Source organism: Rhodnius prolixus, unplaced genomic scaffold (genome assembly GCF_049639745.1).
Source record: "Rhodnius prolixus isolate KJV_2025 unplaced genomic scaffold, Rpr scaffold_3, whole genome shotgun sequence".
NCBI classification, from domain to species: domain Eukaryota; kingdom Metazoa; phylum Arthropoda; class Insecta; order Hemiptera; family Reduviidae; genus Rhodnius; species Rhodnius prolixus.
Window position 1 is genome coordinate 27,298,366 of NW_027411603.1, and position 18,420 is coordinate 27,316,785.

Consider the following 18,420-nt stretch of genomic DNA (forward strand, 5'->3'; position numbering starts at 1 on the left):
AAGGACAGCTTATATGAATGGGATGAACATTAAAGAATTTCACTGAAAAGAACAAAGGTCACTGACTGACTATAGGAACTTTAGAGAGTATTTGGGACCGTTCTAGTAACTTGGATTCCGCTAGTTGTCTCTGTGACTCAACTGGAAATCAACAGCTGACAGTGGACCATTTCATATTCCACTGCCCACTTCTGGAATCATAGATCTCTGGTCTGGCATTCAACCCGGGGTTGTCAATAACTTGGTCAACAAGTGACTGGACGTTTCAGTTAAATCTAAAAATTTCCCACAGTTTTAAGGATCCATAAGAAATATTAATTTTGACATTAATAGTGAATTAAATTTAGTCGATTATATATGAAGGTATTGTGATTACATAAATTAGTAACATCTATTTTCATTTTTATTCCGTACTTCAGTACCAGATTTGTTATTGAAATAATGTCTAAAATTGTATTTAATACTACGTGTGTTGGGCATGTTGAAATAAAGAAAAAATTTTAAAAAAACAAAACAATATATTCACATAAATAACTATTTTTTTGTAGAAAAAAATACAATAGTTATATCAAGAACATAAAATTAATTTCAAAATCTAGTCCTAAAATCAAATGGAATTTGGTCCAACACAAAAAAACTGTTTAATTTTCGTTAAATCAACGAAAATTGATGTAATAATTTATTAATTATTAATTAACGTTACAATCAATGTAAATAATGTAATGCTTATTTTTATTTAGCCAGGTTACATCCAACTCCCAACCAAGCAATATAACTGATTTTAACGGACTGAAAAATACACTGTGATACACCCAATACCACACTGAAATTCAGCCTGGCGAATCACCCTCTAACAATTCAGATTTCGTCTTTGTGTGGTGCGACAAAGCGCTAAACGTAAATGGGTGAAGAAAAAACTAGTGCGACCGACCGAGCAATGAGTGAAGAGGTGGTCGCTCTTACTAGTAAATGAATACTTTCCCTTCTGTAGAAAGAAACTTTTTACACCAAGAAATATTCTTAGGAACATTTTTGTATAATCTCATCACTAATCAGCCTGGATGGTAATAGAATTATTAAATGATGGTTTTCTAACGGTTTTAATAAATTTCTATGCATGATTAGTGATGAATTAAGTCCTACATCTGTTTAATCCTTTTCAGAAAAGCCATTCCGTGCGACCTCAGATGTTGATTATGTTCTGAGGCATTATTGAAATGTTCGCTACATACTGGACACGATAGTTGATCTGCCGCTTTTGGTTTATCTGAAGCATAATTATTAACAGGCAGTTCATTACAAACTTTATAATTGCTTATATAAGCATTAGTATTAATGATTCCATGAGATCTAAGGTGTATTGATAATGAATTTACTGTTTTATAGGCTTCTCCACATTCTAGACAAAGAAAACCTTGGGTATCTTCAAGATGTTTTGCAATATAATGGGAACGCAATAGTTCCATTTCTGAAAAAGAAGCAGTACACTTTTTGCATTTGACAGAATATTGTTCAAAAATGTCTTTTGTCTCTTCTTTTAGAACAGAGTTCTCTGCTGCTACTGGCTGATTTACATCGTTCTGTTCATCGGTGACTGAACTGTTTATAGTATCACTAAGTACCTTTTCCACGTAACAGTAAGGAGTTTCCATATTACATTTGCCGTGTTCATTTTGCAAATGAAGAATGACATAGTCCATAGAATATTCCAAAATGCTAAAACATATTGTACATTTGTAACACCAAACCATCTCTGTCTCAAAATTGTCGCATGCTTCACAGATAAATGGCTCTATTCCATTGTAAAACTTTAAATCACAACAACTAGTACACATTTTTAATCGGGCTTGTGTCACTTTTAATGAGGAAAAATTTAATGACGGACAAGGAGTGCTCTTATGCAAAAGGTAACTTCCTTTATACATAGTTAAAAATCCACAATCACACATAAAAAAAATAAATTTAAAATTTGGCCCACTAAAGTGTATACGAACATGACGTTCATAAGAAAACCCTCGAAGTTCTTCCTCTCCACAAATTGCACATTGATGAGGTAATGTGAAACATTTAATTTGGCGTAAAGTTGATGATGAAAGTTCGTTACGATGTTTTTGATTATAATGAATGTTTTTCTCACTTGCTAAGTTCAATACTGATGGACATAAATGGCACTTGTACTTGACTGGATTGTGATCGGTGAATACATGCCTCAATAGATCTGCATTCGTTTGGAAAAGAACTTCGCATGCAGGACACTTATATCTAAAAAATAAAATAAAAATGAATCTAAAAGTTATTTTGAACTTATAATTTTACTGTAAATTTATGTGTTGCCCTTAAATATAGTTGACAAAGGCAAATGTTCTTGACAAACCAAAATCCGCTGGTTCTACATGCTAACAGAAGTAAATAAAGAATCGGCAAACAAATAACGCGGCACATACATATATTTTCCCATATATACTGATTCACAAATATTTTTTTTTAGAAAGAAGGTAACTTTAATTCTTTCTTGACCAAAATTGGAGAGATGAACGCGGAAACATCTCTAACAATTTCATTTTGGCATTTCAGAGGAGAGCTCCCCCTCTGAAAAAACAATGTATTTTAAAAACTAAAGAACAGTAGTTATGATACATTTTCTGTACCACTAAAAACCGAGTCAAAAGCAAATAAAGTTAAATTAGAAATCTATTATTTTTTAATCAAATCAATTCCTGTCAAAATACTCCACCGAAGTATAAAGAAATTAAAATAAAAATTCTTACAAGTAAGAAAAAAAAAAAATCAAGACTGCTTCTAAGATCAGGCCAGGCCAGTTTCATTATTACGGCTTTTGAAGGAAATAATTTTATTAATTAATACTTATTAATCATCTATTTTTGCTAAGCTTTTGATCTAGGGACTAGCTCATCTTCAGGGATTATGATCGTTAATTGATATTGCACATTAATTTTAATTATTACATATGTACATGGCACTTTTCAATTTTTTTTTTTTTCATAGTATATGCATCTGATTATTAACTGACTTCAAGGGTTAACTGAAAAAGTGGTTTGTAGTGAAGTTGATAATTAAAATTAATGTTGCCATGTCGATTTATTATTATAAGCTCTGAACATCCCGTTTTTGTTTAATCGCCATGATCAATTTATCTTGACGGGCAAAACTAAAATATGGTAAAAAGAAAAATTATTAGCTAACCTTACTGTCTCTTCTAAATGCCTGCATGTTTCCTTTAGATGATTTTGTAGATCTTCAAAACGTTTATAAACTTTTGCACAATCCGGACATATAAAGGGTGCCATATATTTATGAATCCTAACAAAAAATTAAATAAATAAATAAAATAAAATAATGAAAGCTGTTTAGAGTAACAGTGCAGATGCTCTGTATCACTCTGTTTTCATTATTAACAATATCTAAAATTAACTTGTTATGTAACACCATTTCAAATACTTTCAAGTGTTAAGATAGTTTCAAAAATATAAACTCGAAAGAAATATAACATGCTTGATGTTACAAAAGTACTTGTTAATTTTCTGTCCTTTCATAACTATATCTACAGCTCTCACTAACAAATGAACGAATCTTGTGTGGAGAAACTTCGTAAATACAATGCTGCTTTTTATTTTAAAAACCTTCAAACAACTAATCACACATTAGGCATAGAATTTTCCTCAGAATTTATTTTAACAATATTTTGTGCTTTTAACATTGTATAGATAAAGAAATCTGTAAAATTCAAACCATCTTCCCCAACCCTAAATTAAAATCAATTTGAGAGGGAAACATTTCTTACACTGTATAACCAATTACCTTAGGTGCAGATTGTAGCGACACACATTTCGTGTTACAAATACGTAACAACACGGACACTGAAGCACGGGATGTTCAGGTTTGCTGTGCCAAAGATGAACAATGATGCATGAAACCTCTTTGCGACATTCTGGGCAAACCTAGGAGGATAAAAGTGTTTATTAAACGCTTCTTGAAGTTCGGTGTTATATCTTTCGTAAAAAGGTGACCGTTCATTACTTGTCTGAAAATTAAATGCTGATTTGATGACTCTATTATTTTGAATTATGAGCTTCTCGAATAAAGGAAACCTTCACGGACTACACTCCTGTCGATTTTCCCAGCCCCTCTGCCCCAAGATCTCCCCTCTTGTGATGCTATTCTTGAGAATTCTGAGGAAAGTAATTGAAATGATCCGTCGAGCATCATACTGAATTAACAAATCAATATATCAAACTGTCATTTGTTACTAAACATTTTTCCAACCTTGTTTCTACAATATAATGAGGCATCTATCAACAAGTGCTCATTACTGTATTCTACCAAAACGACATCAGAATAAGATACTGTTCTACTATTGTAAGGCTGTTAATATCCAAATAAAGTAAACATGTTCTCTATTAAGAATCCGTTGGAAAGAGTTTTAATGCATTCACGCCAGAGAGTGGGTAATGCAGCTATGATTCGCTCCTGACCCTCACAATTAAGCAAATGCGCAGTGAATAATCCTATACAATTATATAAAAAGAACTTAATCTAAAAAATCTAATTAACGTGAAATTGTCCAAAATTTAATTATTTCAAAATATTTAAATTAATAAAAGGAAGGAAAGGAATTATGATTTGCGAAGAAAGAATCTCTATGGTTAGCTGGCAAATTTTCACCAGGATATCCTGTGTTCGAAACCAGCTGCTGGCTTTTAAATTTTTTTTGCTTAATTCTTGGTACTCTTTAGGAGCTCCTTAAAGCTCACTCTCCGGAGATAGGCAGTGTTGTCTGTAACTAGAAAACACTCAGGAGGCTGGCAGTGCTCTGAAAAAAGCTCTGAGATCTTAGAAGACGCGCTTAAATAAAAAAATATTTTCCGTACTAATAATAGCAACTATGAAGATAATTTCAGATGTCGATTGTTTTATACATATATTTAGTTCGAAAAGAATTCTTAATCAAATATCAGAAAAATAATTTCTTATCACTCACCTCTTTCAATTCAATCATTTCATCAAGTGGAGCGGCAGCTACTAATTCAAGCCCAATATTGACTGGGTGATAACCAGCTTCGTTAATATGAATTTCAGAAGAATGAAAAGCAACCTGGCATAAATTTAATGTTTCAATCGTAGACAGGCAAACTTGACATCTGAAAACTAGTTGCCCCACTGGTCGTGTCAAATGTTCTTCCAATTCTAGATAAGAGTAAAACCTAACAGAAAAGGAATCAAGATAATCAAAAATCAATATTAGGGAGGAAACCCATAGATAATAATATGTTACGTAAAGATAACAATACTTTCAAGCAAAAACCAAGACCGAAAACAAAAAACAAAAAAATGGTACTCCAGTTGGATTAGCTGGGATTAGTAAAGAGTAAGATTGCAAGCAAGGAAGATGGTTAAGAAGACGGAAGACTGTTAAGGCCGTCCTCTAGAAGTGGAGAAAGAATTCTTCAATCGTAGGAAATACATAAAACAAATTAGTTAAAGAAATTAATACCAATTTCAAATGTAATATGAAATAAAAATAATGATAATTTATCATCATGGCAATTGAAGAACATTTATTATCATTAAGAAACTAAGAGGATGAAAACGCTGATACAAACTTCTTGTGAATTTTTATACAAGCATTATTTTGTGCATCTGCATATATTAAAGCAGGCAATTAATAATTCAGAAGAAAATGCAGCCAAGAGGGCGAAACTTCTACAACCTCCATCGCGCACTTCTTTTTCAAAGCTTATAATTGTATTAAATGAGCAAACTAATATAGTTTTATAGTATACGAAAAAGATTACCGTTTGAAACATCCACAACAAGCAAATATTTGAGAACCACCAAATTTGTTACTTTCATTTACTACATATTTCTTTCGAATGTTGAGTAGTTTTTTAAGATAAACCTTCAAACACTTTTTCCTTGCAGAAAATTTGATTTCTGGCATTATTCCTAGTACTTCTTTTTTGACATTGGTTGTCTTCTGTTCCACTTCGCTAAAAATTAAAAACTTTTTTTAATACTATAGTTTCTGGAGAAGTATAACATAAAAATGATAAATAAACTTGATTTAGCCTTAGTTACAAATTGTACAACACAAGACCCAGCCAACTAATAATAACTTGTGTATAAAAAATCATTTCTCTTATCAGTTTTATTTTCATAGCCACTACTCTTTTATTGATAACCAACTGCACAAGATTAAACGTTTTTTGATGGGGCTTATATGAAGGGAATAAAAGAAAGTTTTTACTTTCTTATATCAAATCTCAGCCCCAATTCATGTTATACATCGTGTTCAGTGACAAGACCAAGGACCCCAAGTTTACCCAAAGCCCCAAATCAAGTTTCTTCAGTGTGACAGCATACGTGAATATACGGAGTCCTCCATTTGAAGCATGTGTGCCTGAGGGAACACATAGGGTGTAATAATTGGATTCTTCAACTACCTTTGCAGATCTTATATTTACCAAGAGAGTGAGTGTTAGAGATTAGAGCTGTATTTAAGTGCGTGGTCCGAATACCCGCAGAGATGCCGAATTTCCTGAGAAGGGGCTACACTTTTAACTAGGGGAATTTCAGTTCACACATACAATAAATAAACCTTCATCCATATGTCAAGTCCGAACAAAACGCGTTCCTTAAGGGACTATGTTCGAGATATGTACTTATAGTAAGTATATTTACTTTGAATTAGCATTTTCACTTTTAATACTTTCCTCTTCAACTCCAAGTTTCACTTTCTTTTCAACATTACCCTCTTTACTTCCACAGTCTGATTTGTTTTTAGCTCTGTCTGACGCAACATCCTTTTCCATCGCTGTTTGGCTAATAATTTTGCTCTTAAATCAGTTTCAAACATCAAACGAGAAGTCTTATGCACAATCCAAATCTCATTTAAATCCGGAATAGTAGCACTGTCTAAAATTCACTTTAGATTTATCTAAATTTATGGATCTTCTTTTCCGGTATTTATCTATTTCGAAGTTTAATTCAATCAATAAAAATTACACAAAGGACGTATTTTACCAGTTCACCTGCAACACTGATCACAATTTTACTTTCAACAGGTTGAACAAGCTTGCAAGAGCTAAGTAACCTACTGTTAATTCATCTTTATGCCGTAGAATTGACCCTTGAGTACGGCAAACTTGCGAAGAGTGGTAATCTTGTACCAGTTAACAAAATATATTCAATTACATATTCATAGTAATTAATAATAATGTGTAATTCAGTTTTTAAAATGTTTCATCATTATCTATCAGAAAAAGCGATGACAACTTTTGCAAAAAAGTTATAAAAGAAATGAAATCGTTGCTACCTCATAAATTAAGAGTATGTTTTACTGCATCCCTGTTTTCCTGTACTGTCAAACTGTATTAATTAGCCTGTTTTCAGCTAGTCCGCATACTAAAGTTGGTTAGTGGTTATACTGTTGACACTGAAATCCTGGCGCTTGTTGCTGTTTTATTACAATTACTTAAAATTAAAATTACACAAAAGCAACAAATTTGTGTTTTGTGAAAGTGACTATTTATTTTTTAAATGATCAGTAAAAATAATGTTGGTGCTATAATGAAATTAATTCACTCGTAAGGACCTGGGTTAACTTTAGTCATTTCTACATTGTTCATATGTTTATTTTTGAGGTTTTTACTGAAGAAGTTTTGTCATTTACTAATCAAAATTAAATGTAGAAAACATTGTTAAGTGGTTATTAAGTGTTTCTTTAAGATCATGTCAACGATTTTAAAATTTACTACTGCTGCTTTGTAAATATTAAGATATGGCGAACGATCTATGGAGAGATTGTGTCTCTTGGCTAATAAGATGTGGAGTTTTAAGATCAGATCACCGAGCAAATTGGCCAGACGCTACTTTAACAGATTTAGCGTACACTCTAAGAGACGGTGTCTTGCTCTGTAATTTTGTTAACAGTATGGATCGAGGATGTATTGATATGAAAGATGTTAATCAGAAACCGCAGTTTGCACAGGTTTAATTTATTACTGTTAATATTTTAAATTAATTTTTTACTTGTAAATGTTATATTAGAAAGCTTAACAGACGATTGATTAGAAATTATGTAAAATTTAATTGTATTAATTTTTAGTAGATCTTTCCTTTCATTCGTATTCTATCCTTTCTATTCGTGTACGATAAGAGAACTCAAATGGCTCATATGGTTTATCGTAGAGTTAAGATGTGTGAGATTGGATGGCGGTGAGTTAAAATTGCATGGGTCGTGGGTGCGATAGATCTGTAGCGCAGATATCTGTTATCTTCTTAGGCCTTCTGTACACCCTCCAGTGACACGAAGGTTTCATTATGCTTTTTTCCGGAATGCCCAGGCAAGTAGTCCTATATTGCTTTGATTCTAGAAGTTGGTAGCCTGTAGAATTGTTTGGATTTCTGCAAAAATTATCTTTTCGTAAAATTTCAGCAGCATGTATTGCAACTAGCACTGTTTTAAAGACCGCCCACTTTTCATTGGCTTACCGAGATATTATTATACCTCAAATTAACGCCATACACCACCTTACTTTTATTATGTGTCTTAGAGCCATTTGAAAACCTCTCATATTCTCAAGATTTAAGTAGTTAATTTCTTTTTTTTAATGTTTTATGTTATTTTATTGCTTAATTATTTTTTAAAACATATTCTCAGAAACTCTCATTGAGAAAGTAATTGTGCTGAATCTTAATGAAAAGCGAAGTTCATGAATTTTCCAAAACAAATTTTTTTTTATGAATGCTTAAATGGTTCAGGGTTTTTTGTAAAAAAGAAAAAGAAAGAAAAACCAAAACGTACTCGAATGATTATGAGAACATAACAGATGGTTTTTGAAATGGTGAACGAAAAAAAATACTTCTTTTAAAGTGCAATACCCATAAAACCATCTGTCACCTTTATCAGATTAAGTTTTCTTCTGGTTGCGATAGATCCTCTAAGTTTTGTGAGGATTAGCTGGCACATTCGCTCCCAAGTTTATTCAATAAAAACATGCTCGTTTCAAAAACCCTTTCTCATTGTTAATCTCCAATGACTAAAAACCAATGTGCTACAGTTTCACCTTCTAAATCCATTAAATATTTCTAGTTACTAATACAAAGCTCTTACTTGTACTTTTATCAAGATAAAAGATTTTGCAATATCTTTTTTAACTTTTTATTTACCAAAGGATTAGCAAGGATCTTTGGAGAGATTTACATTTGTGCTATTACGACATAGTTTGTTAAGTTGTAGAGCTATTGGCTAGGCCTACAGAGCTAAAAAATGGTCGAGACATGTTTCCCGAGATATCGTTTCAATTTTTACCAGTTCAAAGAATGACAAAATAAAATGTGTGACAGTTTTAAGATGTTAATATATAACTCACTTGCTTTCTAATATAATAATAGCATTCAGTTTAGCATTCATTTTATTAAAGATGTAATCTATTTTTAGTATAATTACCCGTTTTTTATTTCCAGTTCCTCTGCCTTCGTAACATAAAACTTTTTCTTCAAACATGCCATGATTATTACGGCCTCAAGGAGAATGATTTGTTCGAGCCTGCGATGCTGTTTGATTTGACTGATCTCTACAGAGTTTTACATACGCTTAGCAAACTTTCTAACTGCCCTAAGATACAAAAGCATAATATACCGTAAGTAACTAATACATTTAGAATTCTATCTGTAATCTATAAAAAGTAGTAACTAATGTGGAATTTTTAACTAGAGGATACCAGATGAGAATATGGTTTCAGATGTCAATTACAGATTTGGCAAAAATTCTTTAATACACTAGCGATAAAGTTTAGCTAAATTAACTAAGTAAAATTGTAAACTGCATCAATTCCAATAAAATAAGGCTACATATTTAACGACAAATTTAAGCTGGCTTCAATAGAAGCGGGTGCGAATTTGAATGATTTGGAAAACCTCTAAAATTTAACCTTCTATATCTTATTAACTATTATCACTGAAACGTTGGTATTTATACCAGTTATAGAGCAGACGTTTCTCTACAATTCGGTAATGAATTCATTGAATTCTGATGAAAACGAAAAGAGATACAGAGGTTTAAAATTTGAACGAGTTGCAAAACCCCCAAAATTTAACCTTCTTTATCTCAATACCTATTATCACTAAAACATCGCTATTTATACCAGTCATAGAGCAGACTTTTCTCTACAATTCGGTAATAAATTCATTAAAATTGGAGTGCCTTGCTTGCGTGGAGGCGAACTTCCCGTCTAATTTTGCACAGCGTCGAGACCTCTAAAATGCATATCTACATAAAATTCGAATCAAATGATACTTCATTCACCAAAATCGGTTGATAAGACGATAATTTGAAATAACTGTAAAACTTCCCCTTAGGAGGTGTAAGAGCAAAATGTTGCTTTATTCTTACCGGGGTCGCCCTAACCCTTTCATCCTGCCATATTTCATCCAAATTAGTCTAAGATTTACTGAGATATTAATGATAATAATTTTGAAGGCGATATACAGCGTCGAAAGTCCCAGTAGACACATCTATATGAAGTTCCGAATCGAATGACATCTGTTTCATGGGAATCGATTCGTACGTTTAGGCGATACTTTGTTTACAAGAAATGTAGCAACAACAAGAACTTTTTTTGAAAGTGCTGTTTTTGCTCATTTTCTCTTACTTGTTTCCTTAAATTCTATTTATCAACGTAGTTTCACAAAAAAAACAACTAGGTATTTTATCTTTTATAGTAAAAGAGAAAAAAAAGTGTCAAAGTTGGGTGTTTTTCAAAGTTACTCTTTATCATGCAGTTTTTGACGATCAACCCTTATGCAATTGCCCTACCGGACAGTTTTAATGTTTAATTTTATTTAATGTCAATATTAATTTTAATAAAAAGTAGAAAGATGGAAAAGAACGATGCGAATAGTTGAAAAAATATATATATAGAATTTATTTAATGATTCGATGTTGCGCCGTCTTTGTTCTTCCAAGATCGTTGTGATGTTGGCATTTACATATGTTCCGTGTACTCCATTTGAAATCAGAAACTGCATTTCAATAATCTTGTTCTGTACTTCAGATTTTGCAGCTCCGGTTGCCTCTCAACTATATTTACTTCGGATGTTTCCAAACCGGTTAGCACCCCTTAACCTCTTAAGACTTTTATCTTCTCCGATTTTTGGACAAAATCCTTAGTTTCAATTTTGGAAAAAAGTTTTTTTTTGACGATTTTAAGGTTAGCTATCTTTACCCCGCGACTTTTTTCTCAAGTAGTAAGCTCTTGTCTCCACATTTCGGTGTAACCATTAGATGTGTTTGGTCGTAGGTAGGACTTATTGGCCATGGGATACACCATATACAGAAGCCGGCAGCATTAATTACACATTATTATATGTATATATATTGCATTGTTAATGTGCTTTATGTTTTCATTTTATTATTTGTTACCAAAAATTTACTAAGGAAAGTACTAGGAGGTTTATGTTCTTCGAAAGCGAAGTAAACGTCAAGTTTATGCAAAAGTACAGATTGTTAAATAATTGTGCTTTAAAGTTAATTTTTGGTTTTATTAATTTTTTTGTTTGTAGGGGATTTTCTATTCACAAACCAAGAACGCTTTCCCAAGAGGATATTTATAGGAATTTGAATACTGGGTAAGTATTCAATAAGATGTAGAGTTATTTATTTTCTAACTTTTAGTTAAAAAAAAGAAAAAGTCCAATAAGTTGTTATAACAGTTCCTTACTTTTCTTTAGTAGTTAATCTAATTATTTAGACAAAATTTCTTTAACAATATCATATATATATTTCAAGGAATAAAAACCCTAATTTTTAATTTCCTTTGTAATTTACTTTTGGCCAATTAAGATATTTCTTTTGAAAATATGGTTGGTCCGCAATGCTAGATAATATCGTTATTGTTAAATATTGTTATTTAATGTTTCGGATTTCCATTAAAAGTTAATTCATTAGTTTGGTGTAAAGGATTTGATCTCCACTATATTTCTGTCATATACTAGATTGCTGACTTTGTATATGACAGAAATATGATGTAAGTGAAATCCTCTACATCAAACTGAAAGATCAACCTCTGAGAAAATACGGAACCGATCAGAATCATGATACTACCACGATGAGATATTTTTATTTAACCGTGACAAAAAAAAGAACACTAATAATACAAGAATACCAACGTTCGTGACTGTAGAAAGCTTTGGTACTTCAAAAACTAGCCAGAAAGAGCTCCCTAAACTAACTTATTTGCTCATTATAAACTGGAATTATCATTTACCAAAGTTGTGTTGTAAATTTAATTAAAATGAGTAAGAGTTCCTCAGAATAATTATTTTTGAGATACAATTAAAACGAAAAGTTTTCAGTTTAGTCTTTATTTATTGTTACTACTCTGGAGTTCAACAATTTTTACACTACATTATCAACATACACTGCGAAATAGCATAGATATTATGAACAAAATGTTTATTCTCACAGTGTGTTGTGTATATAAAATATAAATGCTACATTGCAGTATTTTTTTATTAAGGAAAAAATTCTTGTAATTAAATAAAATTTGCTTGGTGCATGTGCATGAAAAGTAAATTCTAAAAATGCCAGTAAACCCCCTCTCTCAAAAAGCATTCATCAGTGAAAACTTTATTGAAACCTATGTGATTTATCTGAAAGGAGTGGTAAACTTCATTAAACGTAACAGTTTCTTATCTGTACATTTACATAGGGCAGATAAATTCAAAAATATTTTCTCTCTGGGGTGAACTGTCGGAATGTTGTGTCGCAAAATGTCATATTCATTTAAAAAATTAATTTCGAAGAGGGGAATGGTGAGGGGAAGTAAAATTTTGTGATAAGTACGACCTCTTCCTTAACTGGTCACAATATTTCCTTAGTCCACCTATTCTGCAGCTAGAAAGGAAAAAGATCACAGGTAGATGTATTCATTTTACAATCTGCTCTTAAAACTAAAAGATAGAAATACTATACTTACTTTTCTGTACTTAAAAGATAGAAATACTACAGATAATGAGAGTAAAATGTAAACTGAACGCCAAGTGTGATTTTACCCTAATTACTCTGTGTTATGTTAAGTAATTAAATCTGTGATTTAAGTTCTGAGCAATTTTTCACACAATAACAAATCAATAACTACCAGATGTGACTATAAGTTTTTATCTCAATAACCCATAAAGGGCCAAGCTAGATGGTAAATTTGATCAGGTATGTTATGTACTCTTGCCCCGATTTCTACCCCTGTTAGTTCTTGATCTTCACTAACAGATCTGACGGCAATAATTGGCGTCCCTCGCGATGCTGGGAGAACTATATAATTCACAGAACAGCCACATCAAAAGCAAATGCTCTTTCTCTCTTAAGAATGTATATGATTGATTATTCAACATTGTATGTACATAATCTATAAATTTGCAATAATTTCTATTTTGACAATTTTTTGTCAAGATTCTTTTTAAAAATAAATGCTTGTTAAAATAAATATATGTAAGTTTAAATGCCATATTCGTATATAAATAGTTTATTCAATCATTTTTTATATTCAAAATTTATTACTTTCCCTTAGTAAGAGATCAGTACTTAATAATGTGATCGTACAGAATGTCGTTTTTTTAGTTTTCACCGTAAATATTCGTTTTTGGGAATCCCTGAGTTCAAAAAAGTTGGTCTGGGTGTGTGTTTGTGTATGTGTATGCAAGTGTATGAATCCATCATTACTCAAAAAAAGAAAATTTGCCAGAAATTCAATTTATGTTAGATGTTCATCTTACGAGAAGGTTTTTGATCAAAATCGGTCTACCATTTACTACTTAACATAGATTTTTCAGTTTTTTTAGTATTTTCTCTGAAACGTTTCTTACTATATTCTTTACACTTAGTGCGGTTTGTACATTCTTAGATCTAAAAATTTTAATTAAAGCATTTTTCCAGAAATCAATTCGAATCAAAAGCACTTCTATGAGAGGGGGTGATTAAACTTTTCTCAAGTGTACGTCTACTATTTATTGTACTAGTTTACTACCTTTATATTATTTATTAATAATAATAAAAAATGAAACAGAATTTCCAAATTTAATGAAAATCGTCAAACTGAAAATGACACTTTAGCAAAAGAATTTTTCGTATTTCAAGATTTTATCAATAATGGATTTGTTTAATCTTTATATTGATTACAAATCTGCACATTTACTGGTAACATTTTGCCCGTAAATTCGATTAAGTTTACTTTTGTGGAAGGGATGGGTAGATTCCTCCTAAAGTGATATGAATTAAATATGACTCAAACGTTTCCAGTTTGAAGAAAATTTGAATTAGAACTTTGAGAGTAGTCGTCGAAGAAATTCGTGTTAATGTTTACACTAGATGTTTAGGTTCTATTTTAAAATTAATACCAAATATATAAATTTAAGCGTAATAGAAATAGGAGGAAAATATTTCATCAAAACTTTCAAATAGTTACATTAAAATTTATTATTTTATACGTATATTTTATTGAATTTTGTAAAAGCTTTAAAGAACTCAACTCCATTTTTATATCTGTCTCATTATGGGTAAAACTCTTAGGGAGGTGGCCCATATTTAATTTGTAAATATGTAAAATAAAATAAAAATGTAAATATATAATAAAAAAAAAAGCTGTGAACAAATAATTTGGGTGTCATATAAAAAATACTCCTAAGAGGTGCTATCTAATTGCTTCATGTAGGTTATATTTAAAGTTTTGTGATATTTTAAAAATTTACGCAAAAATAAATTTAATAGTAATCTATTTGAGAGAAGAGCAGAAAGATATTTTATTAAAGTGAAACATATTCATATCTTTTCGTAATATAAAAATAAATATATTGTGTATAACAGAGCTGTGAAACCGTGCTCGAATAGTGTGTCTTGGAGTCATTTTGATACATCTGAGCCTGCAAACAATTCAAATGTGGATCAAGATTCTGATCAAGATATCTACGAATATCTTTGTTATGTCTCTTTTCCCACTTCTTCTTCTGAGGTATGAATTTCCCTGATATCCTTAGGATTTTTTTACTAGGTTTTTTATTTATATTTTTGCTTCTTATTCTTTTTTCTCCTATGTCAGCATTTTTTAGAATGCTGTTGATTTTAATTTGATTGTTTACTATTTCGTTTGCGATTTCTTAATTTGTTTTTATTTTGTAATAGCTGGTCAATAAATAGTAGTAGGATTGTTGGTTTTGAAAATTCAATTACTACAAAGTGAGAAAAGTCACAATTAAAATTTTTGTAATCACTCACCGATAATTTTCTACTAAATTCTTCGATTTTAAATTTTAATTAGTAATTTATTCCATATCACCACCATCATCATTTTTATTTAAAATCATTTTCATTATTTAAAAATAAGAGAAATAAGATTCTAAATAATTATTTCGTTTATTAAATTCAAATTTAACTTATAATTTTTGTTCAGTATTTCGTTTTTGGTCTTGTAAGCATTCTCCATCATTTGATTGCGATGATACCTAGTTCTTTTAATTAATTCTTGTTCTCATAACTTCATCCTAAACTTATTGGTGTTTTCACATTTCATTACCAGTGATGTCAGTCTAAAAGATAGAGCTAGAGAAATTTTGTATTTTTTACATGTTTTTCTTTCTTTTACGATTTTTTTCGTTTCTCAGCTTTCAGCAAGAGTTTATCAGTCTATGAAAGATCAGGTTACATTCATTACAAGTTTAATTTGCCTTTTGTTTTTATATCAGTGAAATAAGAAAAGCCTATTTGGAAATCAGACATTTCTCCAGTTTGCTTTCTCATATTTCTCATATTCAATTTTGTTTTTGAATTTATGCATCACTTTTAAAATTTCTTTTACAAAAATGTCTTTTTTCGTATTTTACATATTTTCTTCTATTATTATTATTATTTTTTTTTTTTAATGATTTAAGGCGCTTCAACATCTAAGGTTATTGGCGCCCGGAGCTTTTTTCAGTGCACTGCCGGCCTCCGGACAGTGTTCTCTCGTTACAGACAACACTGTCCATCACCGGACAGTGAGCTGTAAGAAGCTCCTAGGTATTTTACATATTTTCTTCTATTATTATTATTATTATTATTAGTTTTATTATTATTGCTCATAATTTTATTTGACTTCTTCAGAATAAGTTAAGTGTTGAAGTTTCTGTAATTTCCATGATCTATTCATTTACTTATCTTTCATTATCTTACCAGTTCTGTAATGATTTGGATAAACAAGCTCCTTGTGAAAGCTGGCCATCTTCTTTGATTGCAATAATATAATTCTATGATGTTTCTTCTCTTCTCATTTTGCTTCTTTAGTGAAGCAAGATATTCATACCACATTTACTAGAAATTTTATCAATAAAAGTTTTCAATTAAAACATAATATCGACAACAGAATTGATTGTTTACTCCGATAGTAACGGGGAATCAAATCCGTCCGTCTCTACCGTATGAACTCAATGAAGGATGGCTTTCAGGGCACCCACTGGACATGCCCATTTCATCCTGAGAGCCTGAGCATGTTGGACATGTGGGTGAAGAACTGGATAGAATAGTTATGAACCAATGTTTGGAACCTTTTGCATTTGTCTGAGTTAGTTTCCTAGTTCTACGGCTTTGAGCATTGCAGATGTTATGCAAACAGTAATGCGTTGGCTAAAAATGCAAAAATTAACGGCGACTTTTTATTAATACCATATGGAAGATCATCTCAGGGATATTATCTTTTTTTGTGCGCACTGTACTTGCTGTAAGCTATTGGTTAGATATTCAGATTCTGATGGGTCCTTTGGTGACAGTTCATATTCTCTACTGGCCATTCATTTTACTCTACATTCCCACGAAATGGAAAAAAATATTCGGCCATTTTTATATAAACAACTTTAAGAAAACAACAATACTATATAAGAGTGAGCACAGTTTCTAAGAGCAATTTTATACGAGCATCCATCTGTTATAACTTTTTTCAGTTACTTTGAATTACATAGAAACTGGACTGAATTGTAGGAAGTCGATAATCAGAAAAGATTTCTATATTTATAAAAATCTTCTTTTTTTTTGCGAAAAAAACTTATAGTAATTTTCTTTTCAAATACATTATTTTCGCTTCACTTGCTTTTTTTTTTTTAATTGGTAAATAACTTTTATTTATTTCTGTTAAAGACATTTTTTATTCTCTTTTATATTATAATATTACTATGTCATGCGCCTATTTCATGTTAACTGAAACTCTTCCCAAATTATTTCTGTTTAGCAATTTTTTTATTATTTGCACTTTGTAGCTAGTTAGTGTATAGTGAAATACCTTCGGTATAAGTTGATTAACCGCACGTAGCCAAGTCTCTATATAGAATAGTATGTAATTTTGTGCATGTGGCATATCAGTTGCATGTTTTATTTTTATTATTTTTTGTCACATTTGAACTTCAAGAGGAGAAGAAGAATCTGCCTGTGCGGTGGGCGAACATTGCGTGGAATATGCCCATTATGACACGCATGTAAGAAATGAAGAAATATACCAGGATCTCTGTTCTGTTGACAAGCGATCAACTCCTACTCTTTTTGTGAGTATTGCTGGTATTATTATTTTTACTTTAGTAATTTAAGACGCATCAACATTTAACGCTGGGAGTTTTCTTAGTGTAGGTGCTTAGTGAACAGTGTTCTCTTGCTACAGACCACTCTGTTTATTAACGGGTATTGAGTTGTAATTTTTAAATCAAAATCTTTCACACTATCCGCATTTTTAAAAGCCATTTTATCACTTATCAAACCTAACGATTTAATGAAAGCTTGTTTAAGATCGCATTTGAAACGAGTAAATGTTTGAATTAATTACAAAATTTGTGTTTATTAGTAATTCTGAAGTACTATTATTCTGTTGGTTTTTAACAGAAATTCGGATGCATAGGTATAGCTTCTAAATTTCTCGTTAGAGAGGTATGAAGCCAATGAATTATTTTTAAATCTAATTAAGTTATTATGAGAATTGTTCTTGCGAATCGAAATGAACTGATTACTAAAACATATCTAGTATGGAATATCAGATATTCAAATTGGCACATTAAGAAATAATAAAAAATACTTGAATTTTTAAGTAAGGTAAATTAAAATTGTTTTGTTGTAATGAAAGAAAGAACTAGCTGCAGATAAAATTACTTATTTAAAAAAAGTTGTTTAATAACAATAATATTCAGGTGATCTTTCCACCATTTTCTTTCTTTCCGTCAATTATGAATAGCCATTTTATAAAACAAGTTAAACAGCCCTGTCATTATTATAGAAGCACTGTTATTCAGAAAGCTAAATACTCTTCTGACACCCGAAATTTGTTACAAAGCGGGAAGATCGTGCAATCTGTATCTTAAATACCGTGAAGGCGTTTCTACAAGAAGTCTTGTTTAGTA

At 31.0% G+C, this 18,420-nt stretch overlaps 2 protein-coding genes across 5 annotated transcripts in view; one reads left to right on the forward strand and one right to left on the reverse strand.

Annotated features, from left to right (window-relative positions):
• Nucleotides 1-498: 498 nt before the first annotated feature.
• Nucleotides 499-7,450, reverse strand: LOC141452649 (zinc finger protein 532-like). 2 transcript variants are annotated; one of them, XM_074125011.1, is made up of 6 exons: nucleotides 7,334-7,450; nucleotides 5,814-6,008; nucleotides 5,000-5,222; nucleotides 3,820-3,959; nucleotides 3,205-3,321; nucleotides 499-2,262 (listed from the first exon to the last, which is right to left on the reverse strand). In XM_074125011.1, exons 1-6 carry the CDS (start codon nucleotides 7,336-7,338, stop codon nucleotides 1,140-1,142), a joined length of 1,803 nt encoding a protein of 600 aa, XP_073981112.1. In that variant the 5' UTR covers nucleotides 7,339-7,450; the 3' UTR covers nucleotides 499-1,139. The 2 variants fall into 2 exon arrangements, with proteins under 2 accessions (XP_073981112.1, XP_073981111.1); XM_074125010.1 differs by lacking the exon at nucleotides 7,334-7,450 and adding an exon at nucleotides 6,700-7,144.
• A 348-nt stretch (nucleotides 7,451-7,798) lies between these two features.
• Nucleotides 7,799-18,420, forward strand: part of Vav (Vav guanine nucleotide exchange factor) — a 34,017-nt gene continuing 23,395 nt past the window's right edge. Inside the window, exons 1-4 of one of the 3 annotated variants that reach the window (XM_074125006.1) lie at nucleotides 7,799-8,008; nucleotides 9,487-9,662; nucleotides 11,584-11,649; nucleotides 14,879-15,023. In XM_074125006.1, the coding sequence (XP_073981107.1) occupies nucleotides 7,799-8,008; nucleotides 9,487-9,662; nucleotides 11,584-11,649; nucleotides 14,879-15,023 (597 nt within the window). Of the gene's footprint in view, nucleotides 8,009-8,230; nucleotides 8,364-9,486; nucleotides 9,663-11,583; nucleotides 11,650-14,878; nucleotides 15,024-17,444; nucleotides 17,578-18,420 lie in introns of those variants that run through there. The other 2 variants (XM_074125007.1, XM_074125009.1) reach the window with 2 other exon arrangements.

Coding starts and splice junctions, on each gene's coding strand:
- LOC141452649 (XM_074125010.1), bottom strand. CDS start 6,830: ATGGAAAAGGATGTTGCGTCAGACAGAGCTAAAAACAAATCAGACTGT. Junction 3,960..4,999: donor AAATGATTGAATTGAAAGAG/GTGAGTGATAAG, acceptor TTATCCTCCTAG/GTTTGCCCAGAATGTCGCAA. Junction 3,322..3,819: donor CGCTACAATCTGCACCTAAG/GTAATTGGTTAT, acceptor ATTTTTTGTTAG/GATTCATAAATATATGGCAC.